Source organism: Cydia fagiglandana, chromosome 18 (assembly GCF_963556715.1).
Source record: "Cydia fagiglandana chromosome 18, ilCydFagi1.1, whole genome shotgun sequence".
NCBI classification, from domain to species: domain Eukaryota; kingdom Metazoa; phylum Arthropoda; class Insecta; order Lepidoptera; family Tortricidae; genus Cydia; species Cydia fagiglandana.
This window is the reverse complement of record NC_085949.1, coordinates 14,294,669-14,311,656: the sequence shown is the minus strand read 5'-3', so window position 1 is coordinate 14,311,656 and position 16,988 is coordinate 14,294,669. Positions and strand designations below refer to the sequence as shown.

General features: G+C 46.8%; 1 protein-coding gene across 1 annotated transcript in view; it reads right to left on the bottom strand.

Annotated features, from left to right (window-relative positions):
- LOC134673624 (ubiquitin carboxyl-terminal hydrolase puf) overlaps window positions 1-16,988 on the bottom strand; it is a 76,658-nt gene that overhangs the window by 56,705 nt on the left and 2,965 nt on the right. Inside the window, exons 4-21 of the mRNA XM_063531623.1 lie at window positions 16,444-16,715; window positions 16,061-16,279; window positions 15,538-15,705; window positions 14,190-14,268; window positions 13,213-13,288; window positions 11,652-11,770; window positions 10,093-10,207; window positions 9,014-9,179; window positions 8,814-8,963; window positions 8,639-8,763; window positions 8,423-8,555; window positions 7,893-8,045; window positions 5,839-5,966; window positions 3,594-3,672; window positions 2,970-3,154; window positions 2,031-2,211; window positions 1,554-1,701; window positions 449-749 (exon numbers count right to left, since the gene is read on the bottom strand). Coding sequence (XP_063387693.1) covers window positions 449-749; window positions 1,554-1,701; window positions 2,031-2,211; window positions 2,970-3,154; window positions 3,594-3,672; window positions 5,839-5,966; window positions 7,893-8,045; window positions 8,423-8,555; window positions 8,639-8,763; window positions 8,814-8,963; window positions 9,014-9,179; window positions 10,093-10,207; window positions 11,652-11,770; window positions 13,213-13,288; window positions 14,190-14,268; window positions 15,538-15,705; window positions 16,061-16,279; window positions 16,444-16,715 — 2,797 coding nt within the window. The remainder of the gene's footprint in view (window positions 1-448; window positions 750-1,553; window positions 1,702-2,030; window positions 2,212-2,969; window positions 3,155-3,593; window positions 3,673-5,838; window positions 5,967-7,892; window positions 8,046-8,422; window positions 8,556-8,638; window positions 8,764-8,813; window positions 8,964-9,013; window positions 9,180-10,092; window positions 10,208-11,651; window positions 11,771-13,212; window positions 13,289-14,189; window positions 14,269-15,537; window positions 15,706-16,060; window positions 16,280-16,443; window positions 16,716-16,988) is intronic.

Below are 16,988 nucleotides of genomic sequence, written 5' to 3'. Positions count from 1 at the left end.
AAAACGACTGATTATAATCTGTTGCGAGGTCAATATCAAAGCATATCAGCCGCCTTTTCATTGGAAACATTACTGATGAAGTATCTATCTGGTTATGATGATATTTCTGGCTATTTGAGATCTGGCTCTCGAGAGCAATTTTTAACGACCAGAAATACCATGAAAATTTAGATAGATCGTCAAAAAGTTGTTCAATCAAATTAGGTATGTGTACTACATAATTATGTACTCTAATCGACGACGATTCGAAGTACATACCATGAACTCCTAACTAATTTTACTAAATGAATGAAAATGTGTATTACTGAAAATATTAGTTAGGAGTTCATGGTACATAGCAGTCGTAATAACCTGCACAAAATTATATCCTAAAATAGTAATCTGTGGCTAACATGTTTATCTAGTTCCTATAACCCCAAGCTAAGAAACAAGTATTTTAGAAACACACCTTCTTTTAAATGTATCCAAATGTGTTTTCAACAACAGCAGCGCCCTCTGCACACACTGCAACGCCGCATCCTCCGTCATATGCTCATAGATGTTCTGTTTATCCGGAACCTTCTCCGTCTCTGTCTTCTCTTCGCACGTCATGGACGGTATCGAGCTCTCGCCGTCCTGCTCTTTCACTATGAGCCTCTCGGCTGCGGAGGAGAGATGGAACATGCACTTGGAGACGAAGTCGTCCTCTTGTAGTAATTGCTGGCCCATGTAGTAGCTGTTCAGGTATTGAATGGCGCCCATGGAAACGTCTGGAACGAAGTTTAGAAGTTAGTTGACTGTAAACAAAAGAAATAGCAAATGCCACGTGTTGATGGACTATATCATCAGATGTTTTCGATGAAAGTACTTCAATATTTTTATTTCTCTTAATTTCCGCTACTGTTGGGCCATACAAGATTGTCCATCGTAGGCATAGTATTCTTTGCACTGGGTACATAAAGTAATATATATGTAAGTTTATTTAATTATAGTATGTATATGTAAGTTTATTTTCGTTAGTATGTATTATATATCGCTATTTTTTTATGTCTTAAGTTACCTATTCTGCGTTTTTTTTTGTTTAATGCCTGCACCTACTACTGTTTCTGTTTAGCCTGGTGGTTGACTGGTAGAGAATGCCTTTAGGCATTAAGTCCGCCATTTGTACTTTATTTGTTATATTGTGCAATAAAGATTAAAATAAATAAATAATAATAATAAGATCCGGCTGTGCCACGGTGCGGATCTGTGGACGCACTTGGCTTTCTATATAAAGAATATTTTTTGTTGCGTGCGATGCGGCCTTGTGGACGTCTACCTTTACTAGTAAATCTATAAAAATGTGAAGCTACTAAGAAAAAATCTTATAGTGTTGAGGTAGAAAATTTATTGTATAGTGTATGCGACGACAGAGTTGGGACATCGGAATAGCAGCATATTGACGAGTACTTATGATGTTTGTAATGAATTCAATGTCAGACGTGGGATCCTTAGATACCATCATGTTACGACAGTTATTATGTAGGCCCAATGATAATGCCAACTGGTACAGGAGCCATACACAGGTTACATACCGGTGCTGTTGGCGCGGAGAGCGATCTTCCACAGGTGGTCGATGGCGAGCGTGTGCGGGTGCGCGTCGCCGGTGCCGCCGGTGCCCAGCGCCATCCGCGCCAGGTTGCACAGCTGCTGGTACAGGCTGAGGCCCATGATGCTTATCGTCTGTTCAACAAAAACCAAACGTCACTTCATCTATAGGCCCCTTGCATGAACTATAGGGACCGTGCGCGTTGGAGGGTCTGCCTTGTGCATAGTAGGTTCTGCCATCTTATGGGCTGCATCGGAAGCATAAACGACACATTTACGCCTCGTGCCAAAAATCTGACGGCTCCTATTCCTAGTTGTAAATTGTTGTTCAATACAATTTTCGTGAGTCGCGACACTAAAGAATTCAAGTATCGACTGCGAAAATAATAGTCATTTTGGTACGTAAACTGATGTATGGATTGAGCACTATATTCTAACTATTTATACTTTCTCTATGGTAGTACCTCAGGGTCCAGGGTGGGCATCTTCTCGATGAAGAGGAACCGGAGCGCGTCGAGGCCCAGCGCGTGCTGCTCGGGCGACTTGGTGTGCGACAGCAGCCAGGAGTAGAGGCAGTCCGCGCACTCTGGTGTGCCGCGGACCACCAGGCACTGCCATAGCTCTTCTACTTGATCCACTGTTAACCTGTTAAGATAAAATAAAAGTTGATTGTGAACTGTGAACCGAATGAACTGATATGCAGGCAGACCACAATCATCGTCATCATATCAGCCAGAGGACGTCCACTGCTGGACATAGGCCTCCCCTAAAGAGTGCCACAATGACCGGTCTTGCGCCACCCGCATCCATCGGACTCCCGCGACCTTTACCAGGTCGTCACTCCACCTTGTGGGGGGTCTACCCACGCTGCACCTTTCGGTAAGCAGACAACAATGCGAAACACTTTTCGCTGCAAGAAATGTTTATATGTATAGTTTGCTTTTTTTTATTCACTGAATAAGTATATTTCTCTCTCTGCACCAATTGTAGATGTCTGTTTGGCCCTATGGTTGACTGGTAGAGAATGCCATTTGGCATTAAGTCCGCCATTTGTACATTTTTGTATATACTTTGTGCAATAAAGTTTAAATAAATAAATAAATAAAAATCCTGTAGAGGTATAACATATCTCAAATATCCCTTTTTCATATATGTGGGTCAGTTAATATCAGTATCAGTCAATACAAATATCCCTTCACCTTATTAAACAAAGTCCCCCGCCGCGTATGTCTGTTTGTGTATTTATATTTTGTTCGCGATAAACTCAAAAACTACTGAACAGATTTTCATGCGGTTTTCACCTATCAATAGTGATTCTTGAGGAAGGTTTAGGTGTATAATTTGTCAACCCGTGCGAAGCCGAGGCGAGTCGCTAGTCAGTATCTGTAGGGAAGCTGTCTTACCGGAAGTGCTGCGGCGACCCGACGGGCGAGAAGATGGCAGTGAGGAAGTGCAGTCGAACAGTAAGCTCTGTGATATGCGCGTAATGCGCCGCCTCGCCCGCGGCCCGCGGTTGGGACACGTAGTGACGCAGGTCTTCGAGAAATAACCGCATCATGCCGCGTTCGCGCTCTGCCCACATTACCACCTGGATAGAAAATGCCAGTTACTGCAACCTTTGTGCACATTGTAATAAGATTCAAAATAAATAGCAATAATTCCTATTATACGCTTGGAGACAACCATGTATAAAAGTGATACTGTGCGCTTCAGAACCATTTTTGCAAAATAAAACAGTGGTTTCATAACGTCTGTCAAACTTATTTTATTGGAAATACCTAATTTTAAATTTGTGTCATTTAGTAAAATATAAAGCTATTTTTTATTTGTGACGTTCCACAGTAAAAGGTACCTTATGGCGGCTGGCACTTACGGCAGATAGCGCCGCAATAATATTCAAGCGGCGTTAATAATAGCGTAAGCGCCAACCGCCATAAGGTATCTTACCCGTGGGACGTCACATTTAACAATACAATTCTAAGTTGTATGAATAAGGGGGTAATTCTTTACGTCATCTAGAATATTACCTGATGCATATCCATTCCGCGCAGTTGTTGAAATGATGAGAATAACTTCGGCAACAGACGAAGCGAGACTGCCACAGACCTGCGCGGGGCAAAATACAATTCGGTTACAATTTGTTTCCGAAATGTTAAAATGGCCGGCCAAAACCTGAATGTGATCGAGTGTTAAGTGACACTCAGCGAACTGATATACATGGAAGTATTCTGTCCGCTCAGTTATGACCCAACGTAAACTATTCGATTGTAGGCGGTGCTTACAAACTATTCGATTCGCAACATCAGTTCGTCCGAGATGACAGTCAGTGACGGATGGCCAAATTGATTTATAAAAACAACGTTTTTTTGTAATTAAAAATGTCTTCATGTGTCGTGAAGTGGTGCAGAAGTTATTTTAGTTCATACCAAGGATAGTGGAATCACTTTTCACTTGTAGTAAACAGATAACTTCAGTAAAATTTGGAATAAACATGACGATTTGTTTTCAATACTACCGTGCTAAGCTAAAACGTAACAACTGCATACGACTTTTATAACAACATACGACTTTTTAAATTGCGAGGATAATAGGGATGGTGTTATGCCAAATGAAGTAGACTATTTTATTAACTTGTACTTGGTTTAGGTATTTTCTATATAATTATAAATGTAGTAGGTAATGAATTCTTTCTTACAGATTTGTATTTTCCTTTTTTATTTCATGAGACGGAGCTGTAAAAAAACTACCTCATTCTTTCAAATTCATAATCAAATTTGATATTATCATTTTACATTACTTTCCATTCAGATTCCCACAAGATGCTATTCGCAGAGAACTATGGAAAAAAGCTGTCCAATTATAGAGACATGAAATTAAGTGGATGCTGGAAAGATATCTAGAATATGTTCTATTCATGAGATATAACTCGTGGGATAATCATACCCGGTCTCCTATATGTAGATACACTTCCACTGAATTAATTTAACAAATACACACATTATCTGAAAATGTTGATCATTCGAATCCACCCTCTACCGTCACATATATGTAGGTTCTCTCTCAAGCCATTTCCGTCAGTATAAAAGAGCGGCAAATTTAGAAAATGTAAGCGCGCGAATGGGTGTGGTCCCATACAAAATTTTAATTTTGCACCTTTTTCTACTGACAAACTTGCTTGACCGGCTATATACATATAAAATATTTCCATTGGAACTGAAAGTGGGGATTTATTGTGACTCCGCCTATTCAAATATTTTTGACCCGATTCGTGTACCCATGTAAATTTTGCAGGCTGTATAGCCAGTCCGAATTCTAAGATCAAGTTTACCATACATTTACAATGGCGTACTTGATCTTAGAAAAACGGACAGACTATACCTGAACGTGACTTCGCACTGCCATACAAATTTATAATAAAATATACAAAATACTTATTATAGCGGAATACATTTATACAACAATGATATATTTACTTATGTTGAGTTAGTCTGTCATTTCATAACAACATTTTAACTAGTTATCTTTTAATCTGCATTAAATTATAATACGTGAATTATTTGACTGGTTCTTCAATGTATGGCATAAACCTATCCCTGTCCAAGTCATATTCTAATCAAATGTGAACCGCAAACTCTCAGCGGCCAGTACGTACAGCAAGAAGGTTATTAGCGGATTAATGTCGCTGATTGGTAGTTATTGACATTATATGCATTTCATCTACACTTAGCTATGTACCATTAGTGTAATAAAGATGACTATTATTTTGTTTACCAGCTTTGATTACAGGCTCTGTAAACGCGTCGTCTTATTTAAATGTAGGCGTAATTTTGTATGTGTGCTAATTTGGCCCGAGAATTTGAACGGTAATGTTCCTAAAGGCGGTTTCCATACTAAATATATGCGTTCACTGGTGACACTTCATTGATAAAAAACAGTTACGAAAAGGATTGATCGCCAGTATGTGTGGATAAACAACTAGCTTGCAGTATGTCGTAATTTAGGTCGATACATTATGTGGTTTTTAATGTACAAAAACTTGTGAATGGCCCATTTTAAATGTTTTAACTATTTAAAACCATATATATTTTTTAATGTAATAGTCAGCAAACGGGCAGACGAGCCGCCTGATGGTAAGCGGTCATCGTCGCCTATGGACATAAGCAACATCACAGGAGCCACTTAAGCGTTGCCGACCCTTGGGAACCCTAAATACCCGCTTCTTGAAGAATCATATTTTATTTATAAGAAATTTTAAAAATGTGTTAAACGTACCTGTGATTGGCAAGATTATCAAGGCACCCCTCGATGAACTTAATCCGGATGAATTTGTCGGTGCTAAAGCAGAGCAGCGCGCAGAGCGCCTTCTCCGCCTCTAGAGCCAGCCCTTCGCCGAGTTGCTCCTGTAATAATGGGATCGAATCAGGCAATGATTTATACAAATGCTTTTGAAAAGATGTAGGCATTCGTACAGCAAAAAATATTTGGTGACGACTGACGATTTGGAATTGAAGCAGGGCGTATAATTCGGGAGCGGGGCGCACCCTCCGCTTCCATACCCATCAAGTAGTCATATTGATGTCACACCGAGGGAAGTCAAAAGGAACTTCGTCCACGCTGCAGGCCAGCGGCGCCGGCGCGGCGGGGGAGGGCGGGGGGAGGGGAGGAGACACTTACAATAGCTCCGTCCTGCAACAAGTCCCAGAGCAGCGTGTTGCCCGGGCGGCACACGTCGTCCACGTTGCAGGCCAGCGGCGCCGGCGCGGCGGGGGAGGGGAGGAGACACTTACAATAGCTCCGTCCTGCAACAAGTCCCAGAGCAGCGTGTTGCCCGGGCGGCACACGTCGTCCACGTTGCAGGCCAGCGGCGCCGGCGCGGCGGGGGAGGGCGGGGGGAGGGGAGGAGACACTTACAATAGCTCCGTCCTGCAACAAGTCCCAGAGCAGCGTGTTGCCCGGGCGGCACACGTCGTCCACGTTGCAGGCCAGCGGCGCCGGCGCGGCGGGGGAGGGCGGGGGGAGGGGAGGAGACACTTACAATAGCTCCGTCCTGCAACAAGTCCCAGAGCAGCGTGTTGCCCGGGCGGCACACGTCGTCCACGTTGCAGGCCAGCGGCGCCGGCGCGGCGGGGGAGGGCGGGGGGAGGGGAGGAGACACTTACAATAGCTCCGTCCTGCAACAAGTCCCAGAGCAGCGTGTTGCAGGCCAGCGGCGCCGGCGCGGCGGGGGGGAGGGGAGGAGACACTTACAATAGCTCCGTCCTGCAACAAGTCCCAGAGCAGCGTGTTGCAGGCCAGCGGCGCCGGCGCGGCGGGGGGAGGGGAGGAGACACTTACAATAGCTCCGTCCTGCAACAAGTCCCAGAGCAGCGTGTTGCCCGGGCGGCACACGTCGTCCACGTTGCAGGCCAGCGGCGCCGGCGCGGCGGGGGAGGGCGGGGGGAGGGGAGGAGACACTTACAATAGCTCCGTCCTGCAACAAGTCCCAGAGCAGCGTGTTGCCCGGGCGGCACACGTCGTCCACGTTGCAGGCCAGCGGCGCCGGCGCGGCGGGGGAGGGCGGGGGGAGGGGAGGAGACACTTACAATAGCTCCGTCCTGCAACAAGTCCCAGAGCAGCGTGTTGCCCGGGCGGCACACGTCGTCCACGTTGCAGGCCAGCGGCGCCGGCGCGGCGGGGGAGGGCGGGGGGAGGGGAGGAGACACTTACAATAGCTCCGTCCTGCAACAAGTCCCAGAGCAGCGTGTTGCCCGGGCGGCACACGTCGTCCACGTTGCAGGCCAGCGGCGCCGGCGCGGCGGGGGAGGGCGGGGGGAGGGGAGGAGACACTTACAATAGCTCCGTCCTGCAACAAGTCCCAGAGCAGCGTGTTGCCCGGGCGGCACACGTCGTCCACGTTGCAGGCCAGCGGCGCCGGCGCGGCGGGGGAGGGCGGGGGGAGGGGAGGAGACACTTACAATAGCTCCGTCCTGCAACAAGTCCCAGAGCAGCGTGTTGCCCGGGCGGCACACGTCGTCCACGTTGCAGGCCAGCGGCGCCGGCGCGGCGGGGGAGGGCGGGGGGAGGGGAGGAGACACTTACAATAGCTCCGTCCTGCAACAAGTCCCAGAGCAGCGTGTTGCCCGGGCGGCACACGTCGTCCACGTTGCAGGCCAGCGGCGCCGGCGCGGCGGGGGAGGGCGGGGGGAGGGGAGGAGACACTTACAATAGCTCCGTCCTGCAACAAGTCCCAGAGCAGCGTGTTGCCCGGGCGGCACACGTCGTCCACGTTGCAGGCCAGCGGCGCCGGCGCGGCGGGGGAGGGCGGGGGGAGGGGAGGAGACACTTACAATAGCTCCGTCCTGCAACAAGTCCCAGAGCAGCGTGTTGCCCGGGCGGCACACGTCGTCCACGTTGCAGGCCAGCGGCGCCGGCGCGGCGGGGGAGGGCGGCCGCGCGCGGGGGGACAGCGCGCCGGCCGCGTAGCCAGTGAGACACTGCGCCTAGGCAAACAAAACAGAGTTTTCATCACTCTTGCTCGTGTTATTACACGCAGACAATGAAGTCCGTAAATCCTACATTTCGACCTTGGGCTGGTACAAAATTTAAAACCGGTTAACTTATATGTGGATTACATTATTTATTTTCCACTGAAACAAGACGTTAATAAAGTCCATGCCTGCGCGGCGAGTCGTGTTAACTCCTCCTCGCAGGCCGAGTCATCCTCATTCCTCATCGAGGTCGAGCAGGCGGTGCGAGTGAGGAGAAATGGCGGAGGAGGCGCTGCCCTCCTCCTCTTCTCCCCGAGGTTGAAAAACCCTAATTATGTTTGCACTAAAACGAGAGATCGCAAGAAAAAAGCTATCGTTATGGTTCCTACCTGCGCGGCGAGTCGTGCTAACTCCTCCTCGCAGGCCGAGTCGTCCTCGTCGAGGTCGGGCAGGCGGTGCGAGTGAGGAGAGATGGCGGAGGAGGCGCTGCCCTCCTCCTCTTCTCCCCGAGGTTGAAGACCTCTAATTATGTTTGCACTAAAACTAGAGATCGCAAGAAAAAAGTTGTCGTTATGGTTCATACCTGCGCGGCGAGTCGTGCTAACTCCTCGCAGGCCGAGTCGTCCTCGTCGAGGTCGGGCAGGCGGGGCGAGTGAGGAGAGATGGCGGAGGAGGCGCTGCCCTCCTCCTCTTCTCCCCGAGGTTTGTTATTGAACCCTATGTTTGCACCCTAACTAAGACAAAAGATCGCAAGAAAAAAGCTGTCGTTATGGTTCCTACTTGCGCGGCGAGTCGTGCTAACTCCTCCTCGCAGGCCGAGTCGTCCTCGTCGAGGTCGGGCAGGCGGTGCGAGTGAGGAGAGATGGCGGAGGAGGCGCTGCCCTCCTCCTCTTCTCCCCGAGGTTTGTTATTGAACCCTATGTTTGCACCCTAACTAAGACAAAAGATCGCAAGAAAAAAGCTGTCGTTATGGTTCCTACCTGCGCGGCGAGTCGTGCTAACTCCTCCTCGCAGGCCGAGTCGTCCTCGTCGAGGTCGGGCAGGCGGTGCGAGTGAGGAGAGATGGCGGAGGAGGCGCTGCCCTCCTCCTCTTCGCCTCGGCGTTTGTTGTAGCTCTCCATTAGGCGCAGTTCCATCAGCCTCCTGCTGGAAGAATGTGGGTTAGGTCATAAGAATAGAATTTTAAATTTAAAATCCTAATTTAAATTAATTATTAAAGGAAACAAGTCTAAGAATGTCATTTGTCCTAAGTTTTTTTTTAATTGAGCGCTGGTAACGATGTGAGTATGGATGTGTGTGTATGGAGGTCCAAGGGGGAGGCCTATGTTCAGCAGTGGACGTCTTATGGCTGAGATGATGATGATGATGATGAACGATGTGAGTCGAAATCGCCAGGGTCATCAATGATAGATAATAGATAAAAAAAAAAGTATACTACAAAGTAAACAACAAGCGGTCAGCGATTAAAATATTGCATATCTTTGATTTTGCGCGAAATTGTCGGTCGCTACTTTACCGCCACTGGAGGGGTAGCTATTAGTGATGTACCGACTATTGATTTGGCCGACTAGCCGACTAGCCGACTAATCGGCGCTCGGATGGCCGATTAGTCGGCCGACTAGTCGGCTAGTCGGCCAGATCATTTAGGTTCGTCTAAATTTGGTTCAGATGCACTTACAAACAATCGTTTTACCCCTATCGTCGACAACCCTACCTAAATGCAATAAAGGTGGTAATAAGCTAAAAAATAAAAAAGCTAAGGCTATATTTCATACGACAACCGGAGAATCGGATATAAGAAAGCGACCACACTGTCAATAATTCGAACAAAATTTTCGTAAGCACCCTAAATAGGAATTTGGGTAAAATAGGTGAAAAGCTTAGGAAAATATTTGCTGTTTATTTCTTTTTGCCCTGTTTTTCTGTCACTTATAAAGTGCCGACTAATCGGCCATTTTTGCCGACTAGTCGCCGACTACAAATGAGGCCGGATAGTCGGCTTTCCCGACTAGTCGGTACATCCCTAGTAGCTATCTAATGGTATACAATTGTCACTAACCTGGCGTCCACGTTATCGCTAAACAGCTGACAGTGTGCCGTCTCACTGCCTGACGACTCTTCCTCGACTTCCGACACGGACTCTGCCAAGTCGGCCGTCTTCAGTTGTGTTGCTACTGGACAGAACAGATCGTAAGTAACACTACAGCAGCTGATAACAGACCAACGGGTCATTTATGGGTCAAACAGAAAACTGTGTTCGCGTCTTTCCTGTAGACAAGACGCGCGAACTGTAAACCTTTATAGTCCTTAACTCTTGTGTATGTCTACAGGAAAGGCGCGAACACAGTTTTCTGTTTGACCCTTATATGGTATGAATGAATTTCGCGATGGTACTGTTTGGGGAACCGTAATGTACGATTCCCACCGAACGGGCGGAGTCGGCGCGTATTTTACATTCGTACGGCCGCAAACCGGTCGGCTGCTCGCGGACGCGGATGGCTCCGGTCGGATTCCATCGCCTCATGGTATAATAATATACTCCGCCTGGTACTCTCTTGCCGTCTTTTCTAGGTCACCTGACTGACACAAGCCTACGTCATCATTCGACAGCGCTATATGGTAATATGCGACAGCGCTATATATACCGGCCATGTTATTGTGACGTAGGCTTGTGTCACTCTGGGAAGAGAAGACCATGTTTTATTAGACTATGCATCGCCTCTGCTATACATAATTTATAGGCACATTGAAAATGCGCTCCGGCGCGGCCATACTCCAGCCGGTCGGTGGAAATCGTACAAAAGTGATAATTATACGATCATTGATACCGAACTGTTATGTTCATGGAAGAAAACTCGCTTAAGATTATGCCATATAATATTTAAAACGGTTCTCGCATGTTACTACATTTACAATTAAGATACACGCCAGGTATTTACACGACCATGGGCATTGACCATACGACTCTTCTCATTTTACAATATGTTCAATTATCCACTATGAGAATCGGAACAGCCAATTTAAAAAACCCCATCGCCCACACTCTTGTCTGTCCATCGGTGCACCTTACGCTTTTTGTAATAAGGTCCACCGATGGACAGTTCAGAAGTGTTGCCGTTTGTACAATAAGTATCAATCTTAGCTTTATGAGCTTAGCTGTATAGCAGGGATGTTGCAGATATTCGCATCCGCATCCGCATCCGCGGAACATCCGCATTATTTTAAACATCCGCATCTGCATCCGCATCCGCATAAAATCGATGCGGAGCATCCGCATGATGCGGATGTCGACCAAGTCGGTAACAGGAACGTATTAGCGGCGGCGTAAGTGCTAGTAATTGCGTCATTATATGTAACGAAATCGTTCAGATCCCGAAAAGTCAGACAATTTATTGTTTATTAAATAAAACGCACCTATATTCTTGCTCAAATACTAAACGTTTCGTTTTTTTTAATAAAAAATGCTAAAAATGTAATATTTGACGTTTTTTAAGTACCAAATCTTGACATCCGCATCCGCGGACGTGAGGCTTTAAATATCCGCATCCGCATCCGCGGATGTCAAAAAATCTGCATCCGCAACATCCCTGCTGTATAGGTATATCGAGGAGTACTCACGAAAGTGCCTCTGCTTGTTGATCTTGTGCCGTTTCTTGTAGAGCTTCTTCTTCCGCGGCCGCAGTAGCTCCTCGGCGCCGCTGCTCGCGCTGCCGCTGCTGCCTGCGCGCTTTCCGCGCCTAACGAACAAATCATGCCATAACCACAGCCATGACAACTTGAGATACACTATTGAAGAAATTTGAACTTAAAATAGAATAACATAAGGCTCAAATTTCTTCAATTCTAGTATCTCGAGCTATCAATTTCTTCCCGCCGTGTACTATTTTGTAGGCCAAGCACATGATGGACGCGACAGTATATCGCGGTGAGATAGACTACCCGTCCCTCTTTTGTTAACTTAGATAGATATAAGTTTTTGGCAAAAAAATCCTTTTTGGTACAAGCTTTTATCGCTGACTGTACTTTTCTTTCCACATGCAATTAATACTCATCGAGACAATTCTAAAAACCCCCAAACACAGAGTTCCTATGGCCACCTCTGGTCTCCATCAGATCAGCTCGATGACACCATAATATTCCGACACCATAAAATTTCAGCTCAATCGGAAACCGGGAAGTGGATCAAATTTAACTTGCAAGATTTGATTACAGACAACGGTCAGGTGAAAGTAAATAAAAGCTTGTAAAAGACTGGTAGTCTATCTCGCCGCGAGATACTGTCGCGCCAATCATGTGCTTGGCCTACAGAATAGTACACTGCGGGAAGAAATTGATAGCTCGAGATGTAGAATTGAAGAAATTTGAACCTTATGTTATTCTATTTTAAGTTCAAATTTCTTCAATTTTGTGACTCAAGTTGTCACCTTCTTCGCACCATGTACCGAAATAATAGTACTACCGTACAGACAGGACACTTCCTACAAAACCGAATATTGACAGCGATTCAGGGACGAATCATGCTGTCCCTTTCTAATGTATGACACTATCCCTTTCGGTTATTAAGGATTGTCAAAATTCAAGTCGTTATCTTATCTGTGCTCGTGCACGCAAAGGGACGTCAAGTTGTGTCAACCCTAATAATTGCTCGGAGCAATGCTGAGCCGAACGGAGTCGAGAAAGCCCGAAAGGAGGAGTGTCCCCGTGTTTCCCCACTGCCATAACAATTTTGAATGATTCACGGTTAGTTTCACTTGACTAGATTAAAATCAACGCGGGGTATGGACCGTGATTACCTTTTGTATTGTTTTCGAGCTCCCGACATTTTGACGCAGTTACATGCATCCTCCCGTGAACAAGATGCATGGTCCATATCGCGGTCGGTATAAGTCTAGTGAAATCATGCCATTTTTCTTTTACAAGGTGTAAGCACCTAAAAAACCTAAAACCTAAAAGACCTAAAGGTCTTTGAACGCCACGCCTATCGTGTGGAGCGCGTCATCGTGAACCTTGTCTGAATGCAAAAAGGTTGATATTGGGTTATAGCCGCGCGCGTCAGTTGACGTGTATGGCGATCAAAGTGTTACATAATTTAAATAGGGCTGAGCGAAAATTAAACCAGAGAGATTTTGTTTCTTAGGAATCACGCTTAAAATTGTACGTTTAGCAAAGATTTACTCACTTTTGACACGATTTGAGGGTAGCGCATTCCTTCTTTGTCAGCTCTTCCCCTTCGCGGAGCCACTCTTCTTGTTCTGCTGAAAATATTACAGATTTAAAAAAAAAAACAACAGACAAGGCAGTCATAGTACATTGTAGGAGAGGACGGAAAACCGCTAAAAGATGGACGAGTGAGTTCGAGGGCCGACACGTTAGTGGAGGCCCTCGAATAATACGAGTCCATCTTTAGCGTTTCCGGCCGAGGCATTACATAGTGCTTTTCACGACTACTGCGAGGAAATAAGAAAACATTTACATAACTATAAGTACTAGCCCGCGATTTCTCTGGTAGCAAATTACTAGCCACTGCCTGTACTGTCTCTTGAATTTCGGTAGGCGTCAGCTTAAGAATATGATTTTCTTCACTAGAAGAACTCATTTTTATAGCGAGCGTAGATACGCGTTTCTTATATTTTTTAGTCAAACACAATATAAACTATCCAATTCAGTAAGTATTTTCCGATCCCGCCTTTTTTACTTTTTTTACCACTTTTAAGAGGCGTTTTTCTGTTATTTGCTTCAAACCGACTCTAAAATTAGAAGCGTTTTTGCTAAAAAAACCACAAACAGCTACAAAAGTCAAAAACGCCTTAAGCGTGAACTGAATGGATAATTGTTAAAAAAAAAATGAAGTGAATGGTTTTGTTATTTCTTTTTTTTTAAACAAGAAATTGGTTCTATAAATAACCTAATTTTATTTTTGAAGGAAAAAGTTGCGCAAAAAAAGACCTTTTATTGTTTTTTATGTTTTAAATGATACTCATTGCTGTAGCGGACTGTCACCAATGACAGATGATGATAACTATAAAAACATTGTAGTAGTGGTGGTTCAGGTGCTACAGCTATTGCCTACTTTCCAGCTTGGTTTTAGACCATCTGTTGCTACATTTCCGAACAGTGGCGTGAAAAGAATATAAACGGTGTAGTTGGGTCACATACCTGTGAGTTCCCGTTGGTGTTTGCTCTGTTTGCGCGGCGTGGGGCCCGCTTCCTCACCCGATGTGGATAGCTCTTCACACTATAACAAAAGGGAATGGATAAGTCACACATCACATCAAATTTGAGCCGATTTTACACCTGTGTATGTTATATAATTTTCATATGAAATTCCATCATTGTTAAACTCCACTTTTTAATCCTTAATTCGAAACCTTATTGAAACTTTGATGTTTACGTAAATGCCGACACTACACAAAAACACAATAATGGCACAGACTTTTAGACAGCTATTAGCCAAAAAACTGCACATTTCAAAATAAGATACGCTAGCCCTGTAAGTAGTACTGAGCTACTAACAATGGCGGGTATGCAGCTCGGGTACGCGCGACCCACCCACCTCACCCCGCAGATTGCCGTGTCTAGACGGCTTAATCGAATGATTGTAGTGTATTATTTTATAGACTGTGGTTCAGCTAAGTGTGTGTAATATACGTACCGGGTCGTCGTCAGAGTTGGTCTGCTCCATGCTGACGCTGGCCTCGCTGGAGGAGTGTCCGGGCTTGCAGGCGGGCTTGAGCCGCGCGTCCTCGGGCGGGGGGGTGCCCGCGTGACCACATCAGTGCTGACGCCATACGTACCGGGTCGTCGTCAGAGTTGGTCTGCTCCATGCTGACGCTGGCCTCGCTGGAGGAGTGTCCGGGCTTGCAGGCGGGCTTGAGCCGCGCGTCCTCCGGCGGGGGGGTGCCCGCGTGACCACATCAGTGCTGACGCCATACGTACCGGGTCGTCGTCAGAGTTGGTCTGCTCCATGCTGACGCTGGCCTCGCTGGAGGAGTGTCCGGGCTTGCAGGCGGGCTTGAGCCGCGCGTCCTCCGGCGGGGGGGTGCCCGCGTGACCACATCAGTGCTGACGCCATACGTACCGGGTCGTCGTCAGAGTTGGTCTGCTCCATGCTGACGCTGGCCTCGCTGGAGGAGTGTCCGGGCTTGCAGGCGGGCTTGAGCCGCGCGTCCTCCGGCGGGGGGGTGCCCGCGTGACCACATCAGTGCTGACGCCATACGTACCGGGTCGTCGTCAGAGTTGGTCTGCTCCATGCTGACGCTGGCCTCGCTGGAGGAGTGTCCGGGCTTGCAGGCGGGCTTGAGCCGCGCGTCCTCCGGCGGGGGGGTGCCCGCGTGACCACATCAGTGCTGACGCCATACGTACCGGGTCGTCGTCAGAGTTGGTCTGCTCCATGCTGACGCTGGCCTCGCTGGAGGAGTGTCCGGGCTTGCAGGCGGGCTTGAGCCGCGCGTCCTCCGGCGGGGGGGTGCCCGCGTGACCACATCAGTGCTGACGCCATACGTACCGGGTCGTCGTCAGAGTTGGTCTGCTCCATGCTGACGCTGGCCTCGCTGGAGGAGTGTCCGGGCTTGCAGGCGGGCTTGAGCCGCGCGTCCTCAGGCGGGGGGGTGCCCGCGCCGGCGGCGCCGCGTGACCACATCGCGCGCATCAACGCCGAAGCTAAGTACAGGCTCTGAAAACAAATGAAAACTCATTATTCCAATCCTGACCACTTGGTCACGCGCGACTTTGTGTCAAGCTCGACTGTGTATGGAGCCTCCAGTGACGACGCAAGTCATGCGAAGCGGTCTTAGGTTATATAAATAGATAAAGATAAGATAAAAAAAAGTTTATGGCAACTACAAATCTTACATTCCTTAAACATTAATTAATAATTCATAGTATAAAGACAATTAAGATTTAGATATACATACATCCAGCGCTGGTTTTCAGCCTGGTCCCTTAATATATTTTACCGAATTAAATACAGGCTTTATTCGTAAGAACACAAAGTACAAATTAAGAGTGTCATCAAAGGTCAACCATACCTGTTCAGTATGCTCCTTAGGCGGCAGCGAGCATAGCAAACTGTAGAGATGCGTGCACGGCTTAGGCGCCAACGCACGTATGAACCCGGGCAACAAGTCGTACACCTGTCGCCCGCAGTGTTTCAGTTGTGCGGCTGCCCACACCAGTTCCACGTGCTCTGACGTCACGCGACCTTCCACTGCCAGGAACTTGAGGATCATGTGGGACTGCTTGATAACCTGATAATGAAAAGGCTTGTTTGTGACTGAATTGGTTTACAAACAGCAACACTCCCAACTGTACATCAATAGACCTTATTACAAAAGGCATAAGGTCCACCGATAATAAGAGGGTAAGCAAACACGTAAATCAGGAACAAACAACTTCTTTAATGTTATCATACCTCAACATGTAGATTAGGTCCAAATAGATGCTCTATGATATTATTCTGTGTAAGCCAGGATGCTAACTGCTGGCCAGCCACTTCAGCATCCTGCGCCGGCTCCCCCGCACACAATTCATTATGCGCCGCTATATGCGCGTTGATCTGCGCCACGCCTGCTAATCTCATTGTAAGGGTGCTGCTGTTGAAGTATTTGAAGGCAAGCGCTAGACCGTCCGCGTCGAATGTGAGAGGAGCGTCTAGAGGCTCTTTCGCTGCTCCCCACATGAAATCTAGATACAATAGAATAGTTACAGACAATGCATTGTGATGGAAAACATATATTTGAGTTGCTTAACTTCGAACTCGGGTAAATCCATCTGTCAGATTATGCGATTTTGGTGTTAAGAAAGTTTAATAGGGTAAATATTTGCTGAGAAGAGCAAATGGATTTATCCTACTTTAAAGTTAAGCGACACATTTGATTAGACAATCTATTCAGTTAAAAAATAAAATAGCAGCATCTAATATATTCTATATAAATAGGGTATATGAAAGTGTTCGAC